At 30.4% G+C, this 9637-nt stretch overlaps 1 protein-coding gene across 1 annotated transcript; it reads right to left on the bottom strand.

Annotated features, from left to right (window-relative positions):
- Positions 1 to 2744: 2744 nt before the first annotated feature.
- LOC125871731 (wound-induced proteinase inhibitor 1-like) lies at positions 2745 to 4144 on the bottom strand. The gene is made up of 3 exons (XM_049552388.1): positions 4061 to 4144; positions 3388 to 3477; positions 2745 to 3082 (listed from the first exon to the last, which is right to left on the bottom strand). Exons 1-3 carry the CDS (start codon positions 4107 to 4109, stop codon positions 2886 to 2888), a joined length of 336 nt encoding a protein of 111 aa, XP_049408345.1. The 5' UTR covers positions 4110 to 4144; the 3' UTR covers positions 2745 to 2885.
- Positions 4145 to 9637: the final 5493 nt, after the last annotated feature.

Below are 9637 nucleotides of genomic sequence, written 5' to 3'. Positions count from 1 at the left end.
AGAGACTCAAAACTAACTGACTGACTGTCTGTCTATGAAACCTCTAAAATACTGAGATAGATCTTGGGACAGACCCCGCAACATCCTAATAAAACAAAAACTAAGAACACAAAATAATTGAGTCCTCCGAAATGCAAGGAGGCTCACCACTGACTCTGGAGTGCTCAGCTGGATCAACGACGTGCAGGATGCTGATCCAGGGTACCTGTATCTACATCATAAGACGATGCAGGCCAACTGACATCAGTACATGGAATGTACGAGTATTCGAGCTGGAAAACTAAGCAACATAGGCTAGAAGAAAATTTGGAAGAAACTGAAAAGTTTACCTTGCTCAACTTAACTCAACCTGACTGACTTCTTTCAATATAAGGCAATTTAAAGCAAGTGCGATATAAAGAAAGACTGTTTAAAACATGCTATAAACTTTGTGTGTTTACAAGGATACAATAAGCCTGAGATGTATATAGAAATACAATTGAACTGATGTATATAAAATACAATAATTTCTGTGTATAAAAATACAATAACTGCTGTGGGAGTTTCTCTAACCGACAACCATCACATAAGAGCTATAGTGATGATACAGCGATCGACCTTACGCTGCCAGAGCATCTTATACCCAGCTAAAGGTATAAGACTTGAACTGCCTAATGGATCCACTAGTCTAATCTGAAAAGGATTCATCTAAAAAGTATGATCCTTTTCTACCCATGGTGGCTAACATGGTTCTATGGGGGTTGTGGGTTCTTTGAATGCTCCCCCAATTCGGTGCTCGATACTACTCCAAAAAATGTACTAGCTCTTACGTTTTTAAAACATATTTATTCCTGCTGATATGAGATAATTACTCAAAAACTAGCCCGAAGGCTCTTTTGGAAATCTCAGTTTCCAACCTTGTTTAAATGTAAAAACATTTCTTTAAAACTTCTTTGGGAATACATAGTTCCCTAATAACTTTGAGAAATGAACCCAACTTTAAACTCTTTACTTTACTTGAACTCTTAACTTAACATGAAACTCTTAACTTTTGACTTGACTTGAAACTCGAGTCTTAAAAATAAAGCTAAAACATTCACTAAAGACTCTTGAACAACTTTAAAAACTTGCTTTGACTTACTTCCTTCACTTCTAAGCTTAACACTTAACATCACTTGACTTCTAACTTTACTTGACTTGGAACTAACTCTCCTTGAATTGGATTATGAACTCAAGGGTAATGATTTGTGTTTGGAAGGACCCCATGATGATTAGGAATAATTTAGGACAGCTAGACTTAAGAAAAATTTCGAAATTTAATTCTGAAAACAGAACAGATTCTGTTCACAGAGGGAACACAGCTGTAACGCAGATTTGTTTCCTGAAAGCAGCCTGACTTTTCTCCTTCATGTTACTAATTCTAAACCCTCTTAACTTCAAAGGTTCTTTTCCCAAACACTTGGGGTCATAAACCCCTCAACATACAGTGGATTCCACTCAAAAACACAACCAAATCCTGTCCCAAATCAGCAAGAACTTCAACAACACAACCAACAACTTCAACAACCAAAATAGATCTTTTCTTGGAATTAAAAACGAGTTGGTGTGTGGGGGTATGAACCAACCAACACTAAGGATCATGAAATCCCTCAATATACAATAGATTTCAGCTCAAGAACACAACCAAATCATGTCCCACAACCAACAATAACTTCCACAACACAACTAACAACATCGACAACAACTAACAACTTCAACAACTTCAACAACAAATCCAATCTTTTCTCAAATCATAAAATGAGCTTGGTGTGTGGGGGAAAGGATCAACCCACACTAAAGAACTCACATACCTTGATAGGGATCACCCCCGATGATTTCCACTATGATCTTTGACGGAAACTCCTTGATCTCCTCTTCTTCTTCTCTTCTTTCTCTCCTTCTTCTCTTCTTCACCCTCAAGAACCCTAACTCTTACTCTTTTAAAATGGAACAAAAATGATCCACAATCAGCCTAGCACAACAATATAACCTCAAAAGAAATGATTTGTGAAAAGACCAAAATGCCCTTAAATTTCCGGACGGACTCCCTGCCAACTGCCCAACTTTCAAAGGGCATAACTCGCTCATACGAACTCGGAATCGAGAAAAATCGGTGGCGTTGGAAAGATCGTTCCAAGGTCTTTCCAAACATAACTGGAACTAATCCTGGATCATCCTGATCTAGGAGTTATGACTACTCAAAGTTGGCCAAAAACTCACTGATTTCCACACTCAGCAAAATTTCCAGATTTTGAACTTAGCCAAATTTCTAGATTCTGGACTTAGCCAAATTTCCAAAAGTGACTACTTCCAATTTCAAGCTTCTTCATGTTCATTTTAAATTGTCGGATGTTACAAGTAAATTGTATGTTTGTATGAATATTTTACCGGAAAAATCTGAAAAAACCCGAAAATCCAATAATCCCAAAAAAATCCAAAAAAACTCGAGGTTGAAAAACCCGAGTTTAATTGGTTTGGCTTGGTTTATAGATCTAAAAATCCGACACAAATGGTTTGGCTTGATATTTGAAACAGCCGAACTAACCCGGTCATGTACACCCCTAATTAGATTACTCAATTCAGACAAACAACTAACATATTTTTGATTCATCAGGATCACAAGATTTAAAAATCTTTTTTACTTTCTTGATTTATGTGTCAACTCAAAATCAGACAAACAAATTAAAACAAAAGAAGTAATACACAATATGTAAAAAGGAATTAATTAAGGAGAGTATATTTAATTAAGCCACACTTATTTATTCCATTACATATAATATAAGAATACATGAAGACATAATAATTAACATGAACCCTAATTATTTTTGACATGTGGCTGCTTAATTACTTCAATAATAATCCATTAATTAAGCCACCCAAGGAATTTGTACAACATCACCCAAAATGTTATCAATAAGACGAACTCGATTACAACGATAATCCAATGGGACTGGAGAGCCATTCAATATTATTGGAACATCATTTATGGATGGATTTTCCTTCTCAATTATTTCCTTAGCAAGCTTTGTTGGTACACCAATAAGTTCTGGCCAGAATTGTTTTCCTACATATATTTACACATAATTGATTATAATGAGAGAAACAAAAAGCACAAGAATAATATACTCTATAATCTATATGTGTTATAATAAGAGCAAATGTTGAAATCATTGTCAAAAAAATGATTTTTGCATCTTTGAAAAATGCTCTTAAAAAAGATTTCTTATTTTTTCTTTAAAAAGAAATCATTTTAAAGCATTAAATCATTTGGCCAAGCGTTTAAGAAAAAAACAAGCATTTTTAATAATAGTAGCAAAAACTGTTTTTTGAGAAGCTAAAAAAAAAAGTAATCCTTTAAAGGAATTTTACCTTTGCACCAAGACTCTGATTCCAATTTCTTTCGAAGTTTTATGACTTCTGGCCCATCACCTTCTTTTCGTGCCATGAGAATTTCAAAGGCTGCAAAAAAACATTTTAATAGCAATTAATGAGAATATTATCTTTATACATTCAACTAAATATTATCCTTTATATTTTAACATGTTATAATTATAATGAACCCCTTAATAACATTTTAGCTTATTAATCTATTTTTTATGAATGATTGTTTATAGTTGTCTTTTTAAGTATCATGCTAAAGTGTAACAATTCTTCTACGTTGTAATTTATAGTGTATTTGTCATTTCAAAGTTAGATCGTCAAAAAAATATGATATGCTTAAAAATTTGTGGCACAATTAAAGGTCGAAGGAGATTCATTTGAACTGAGGCGAAGCTAACATTTTCAAGCAAAAGGGTGTCAATAGACAAGCCATTGAACAAGTTGCTCATTCGAACCTCCTTTGCCGGTTAGTTACATTATATTTACAAGATCATAACTCTTTTTTTAATGTAAATATAGTATATGGTGAACCCTTTGCGAAAGTTCTTCTCCCCACCCACCCATACCGCAAAAGAAATATAAATTATTTACAATTCGAATAAATTCGTGCATGTGTGTTTGACCAAAAGAAATATATAGAGTGAGAAAGAGAGGTACTAACAAGTTGCAAGAAGAAAGAAAACAATGATGTGAGCAAACTTTGACTCCATTTTCTTTTAGTTGTAAAGAGTAGAAGGAATTGAGTGAATTTGTATGAATGCATCACATAAATTTATAGGCAGAGGTTGCCTTCATGGTATCAGAGCAGGGCCTGTCTCACCCGATGTTGGGGGCCCCAAAATCAAAATTGCCCACGCACCAGATGCTAAGCACTGGGCGTGAGGTGGGGTGTTAAAGAATGACAAAAGTCCCACATCGATGGTTAATGAGATGGGTGGACTCTTTATAAGGCATGGACAATCCTCCTCCCTTTGAGCTAACTTTTGGGATGTGAGTTAGGCCTAAGACTTAATCTAACAACTTCTTTCTCAATACATTTGGCATATATACACTGCATTAGCCAAGAAAGAAAAGAATAATGACAAGGAAAATAAGTGATGATATATTTTCAAAAGATTTAACTAAAAAATTAAAAGGTAATTTTTATCCAGTAAATAGTGGGGAAATTTCAGAAAATGACATGGCACGTTTTATTTATATTTTCAAAGTCTTTCTCAATGCATTAAATAGATATAATGACAAGGAAAAAAAACAATATAAAACGAAATTTAAAAAGATTTACTAGCAAAAGTAGAGATGCTATGGTCCCTAGCTATGAAGTGTTTTTATTCATGAATCATTTTGTAAGTCATAGAAACAGATTTAGGAGTTAAATGTTATAATCTAAATTTTACGATAACGAATTCAACTAATAATACATGAGTTCCAAATTTTAATTTTAATATATATATTTAATGAATTTTGAAACAAATATAAAATTTATGATAAATCTATTGAATTTTATTTTGGGTAAGAAATTAAATAAAATCAGGTAAATTATTGAGACGAAACCACGTGTCCATCTATTAGTTTTAAGGGTATAAAACTCGAAAAATTAACGATAAGAGTATGTACAAACCTTAAAGTATAATGAAGGGTTTTAACATATCATTTATGATAGTTCGAGGATATATTTATCATTTTTCAGTAAAAATATAATAAACAAAATCATTCTTATTCTTTTTACAGCACTAATAATTCTCATTGTTATCAAGTTGGTGCTTGAAAAAAGGAAAAACAAAAGGAGAAAAAGAAAGGGATATTTTTTTTTATAAAAAATAAAAACTATGGTCCCCTATAAAATGTTTCTATTCATTAGCCATTTTGTGAGTATATAGACCATAAAAAAATGTGATTTATAATTATAGGTATATATTGTTTCTAATTATTATTATACCTTTCAACCATGCACACATTTATACATACTCTTTACGTTTATAATTTTCGTTCATCGAGATTCAATTGTACTATTTTCTTTGCTCCAAAGTGTTATTTAAGTGAAAATTATGTTTATTAAATAATTAATAAATATAATGTATAGTTTATTACTTCCTCTAGCGTCTTTTTCAAAAAAATTAATCAAAAAGTATTATATAATGCAATTCTTTTCATGTTAATATGATAAATAAATATTCTTTAAATTCTAAATTAAAGTTCGCATAATATGAATCTCAAATAGCTAAATATCACTTGAGACGGAGAGAGTATTTGATACCAAAAAGTAAAATTGCTATGGTCCCCTAATGACATGCAAAACACATATAAAAAATGTGTTATAATTGTTAGTATTTTTTATATTAATATATTGCTCCTAATTATTCTGCCTTTTAATTTATTAAGTTGCGTGTGAATCCAATATATCATGCATTTACTCTTTAGATATCTCTGGTATTTTATTATGTAATTGACAAAAATGTTTCTTCTTTTGTATTTTTATAAGAAATCAATAAGAGGAATTTATTTTTTATTTTTTAAAAAAAGAATAAGAGGAATTTGGGTAAAAAAAAATATTTTTATGTATACAGGGACTAGAATAGAACAGCCCTCAAAACTTAAGATCACCATTTGACTTAAAAAACATATAGTATCCAGATTTTATGAATTATATTCGAGATTTTTTTGTATCGATTAAAAGCGAATCTTTGTAACTTTGTAAGGAAATGAAAATAGGATCAAATATATCTCCATTTTATATAGAGTAATTTTATCCTTCATTTGAAAAGTTTTCGACTCATAACTCTATTCTTAGTCAAATGGTTCAAATATGCAATTATTGGCTAACGACCCCAATTTCCTTTTGGAGATTTTATCCTCCTTTTTTGTAAAAAACACAGACAAATCAACTAGTATTATTTAATTCCTCTATTTATTTTTATTTGTTCATCCATATTCGTTGTACATTGGAATAATTTTTGAATGATAAATACATCGATGACATTGATTTCTCAATATTATATGCATTGATATTGACAATTTGTAGGTAAGGGACAAAATGGCCTTTTCCTTTAATCCAACTAATTAGGATTTTTTTTTTTAATTTGCACACAGGATGTGAAGGGGGATAGTGAAAATTGAATTCAAACATAATATGCGGGGGACATCCACGGTCCACTAATACTACTATTTTGTAAATTATGAATTTGACAAGAATGAAATGAGAGATTTGATTTTATAATCGTTTATGAATATTTTCTAATTATATGATTTTTTTTAATGGGAGAATACTAAAAAATAACATAGAAGATCTTGATTATGCTTAATGAAAAAAATATCTTTCTTTACCAAAAAAAAAAGGATTAGGAAATCATTTTCCTCCCTAGAAATTGGAAATATAAAGGTTGGACTTGGGAGCATAATGCTAAGTTTTAATTATTATTTTTAAAATGGGGAATAATTTTGTTTAAATAAACTTTTGGATTTAAATAAAGTAAAATCCACTTAAAAGTAGTTTGAAATTCTAAGAGAGAAACTTCTATATTTTATTTTTAAAAAAAAATCAACAAGATTTCGTATTCTTCTCAAATGTGTATCATTATTTTTCTTTATTTTTTAAAAAGTTTTTTATTCGATATTTGATATTCGCTTTGAAGTTCAATTAATAGAAATTTATACTGAGAAGGTTTTTTTATATATCCAATGCTCAAATTCAAAACTTCTAATTAAAAATGAATACATATTGGTCCCTCGACCTTAATTTATTCCAAAGAAAGTATAACATATTGTCATGTTTTATTTCTATTTTTTGGGGTGTGGTGGGGGGGGGGGGGGGGGGGGGGGGGGGGGGACTAGTTTGACAATTACAATTCAAATCCTATAACTATCAGACAATACTGCAACTAGGGTTGTTCAAAATTGAACCGAAATCGATAATCTGAATCGGAAAAAAATTATTGGTTTATCAGTAATGGGTTATTGGTTTAGCGATTTTGATAATGGTTTTGTTTTTTTTGTTATCGGATTATCGATTCTTAATGGTTTGAGGTTTTTTTCTTAACAGGGTTAACCGATAACCCGATAGTAAATTAAATAATTATATTTATACCATTTTGTATATAAAGTCTTTAACTTAGATTTTGGTTTCCTACTTTTATTTCTTCAAACTCTTGGTTATTCTACAATGTAAAACTCTTGGTTTCTAAGTGATTTTCAATGTTTTCTTTTTGGTTCAAATCTTAATGGTTAAACCGGTAACCGAATCGATAACGATCAATAACCGATAAAACAATAACCGATAAGCCAATATCTTAATGGTTCTATAACGGTTTAACATCTATACAAACCGATAACCAATAAGCCAAACCGATAAATTTCAAAATCAAACTGAACCGATCGATACGAGCCCTAACTGCAACAAGCTTCTCAACAACAACAACAAATCAATTTGAAAAATATTTTTCAATCATGAAACTAAATCAAAATCTATTTCAAGAATATTTCTAACCCAGAATAAAGTTATTAAATCAAAAGCTTTCCAACAACAACAAATCGATGGTGTACTGCGTTAAAGTTGGTTTGATTGCAGGACCACTTTAAAGTTTGAAGCTTTTTCAGTCGATAGTGATAGCATTTTCAATCCCTTTTAATAACAAAAAAATCAATTTGAGTTCAAAATTTAAGCTAATGTAACCTCGATAAATTTGTTTCCTTTGCCAACCAAAAATACTTTTACTCTCTTATCTCAATTTATGTGACGATTTTTCGACTCTTATTCTGTTTGTATCCACAAAATATTGCATTCAGATTGTATTTATGTATACACCATCTATGTGAATGCATCCTGGTGATACAATGTGTACAATTACTAACACTCTATTTGGATCATTGTTACCCATTGTATTGTATTGTATCGTTACTATACCTACAATGTTTGTTTTGATTGTTACTTAAAATGTATTGTATTTTATTGTATTATTAAATTTTGTTGTTACGTAACAATGAAAACCCCTATTTTATGGAACAACCGATTTGGTGTGTTCCCATTGTTACTTAATTTCCTTTTCCAATTATATCTTTACATAATATTTCAAATACTATTTTACCCTTTACCTTATATTATTTAATTCTAGTCAAACCTACTACCCTAGAATAATTAAGGATAATTTAGTAAATTTATAAATTACAATACAGTACGATACAATCAAACCAAACAATTAAAATGTTATTAAACAACAACAAACAATACAGTCTAGCCAAACATTGTATCTACCACACAGTACAATACAATAGAGTACAATACAATACAATACATTATGAAACAATGGGTAACAATGATCCAAACAGAGTGTAAGATAAACTATATATGATTCATAATTTTGAAAACTGTAGTCATACATGGTAATTAATATCCAAATTATAGTGCTTTATAGAATATCAACTGAATTTCGAGCATTCAGAAATTTTTGCCCAGATTTCTAATTTACACTGTGAAACCTGTTGGTATTGATTTCAGTACCAAAAAATTGTTTATTTGACAAGTGCTGTTTATTTAAGTGGTTGAATACCTCCACTATTAAACCAGTAGGGTAAGTGAGAATACGAGATCCGGTCAAATATGTGAATGTGAATGTAACTGAAGTATGATTTTATCTAAAATTGCAGTAATTGAAGCAATATAATTATTGTCAGTAACTAAATTATGTTTAATTTTGTGCTCATTTTATACGACGACTTAAGTGATTATGATGTGACACTGAGATTGAACTTAGGACATTTGCCTATTGATATCAATTTTTTATTTTTATTTTTCACTCGGTGTTTGATATTTGCATTGGAGCTCGATTAATTTAGATTTGTGCTAGATAAGTCCCAATTCAAGGGTTAGCGCTCCCTATCAAGGATTTTTCCATACCCAAGACTCATTTAAATATTAAAGATGAGATCAATATGATTATTTACTTAATTATTATATTTTCAACACGCTTTATCGTAACTTTTTTTTCAGTATTTCGCGGATGGGTGATATGTCATCTACCCACTATAATATATCACGTTTAATTGTCATCTCATTTATATAAGCTTTAACTATTCGTCAATTCATAAGAAAAGTAAAACAAAATTGGAAAAGACTACAACATAAAAGAAAATAATAAGGGTAGACAATTATATTACAATAAAAATAAGGAACATTAGTTTTATTTATCTTGAAATAGTAGAAGTACATGAAGACATTATATTTAATATCTCCACTTTATTTATTTTT

This window comes from Solanum stenotomum, chromosome 7 (genome assembly GCF_019186545.1).
Source record: "Solanum stenotomum isolate F172 chromosome 7, ASM1918654v1, whole genome shotgun sequence".
Lineage (NCBI taxonomy): Eukaryota > Viridiplantae > Streptophyta > Magnoliopsida > Solanales > Solanaceae > Solanum > Solanum stenotomum.
Note: the sequence above shows the minus strand (reverse complement) of the source record. Positions and strands in the feature narration are given on the sequence as shown.

Bases quoted from the DNA above. Each gene is read 5' to 3' on its own strand.
- LOC125871731 (XM_049552388.1), bottom strand. From the start codon at position 4,109: ATGGAGTCAAAGTTTGCTCACATCATTGTTTTCTTTCTTCTTGCAACT. The intron at 3,478-4,060 runs GTTAGTACCTCT...GTTTTTTTGCAG, and splicing joins TTTCTTTCTTCTTGCAACTT to CCTTTGAAATTCTCATGGCA. The intron at 3,083-3,387 runs GTAAAATTCCTT...AAATATATGTAG, and splicing joins ATCAGAGTCTTGGTGCAAAG to GAAAACAATTCTGGCCAGAA.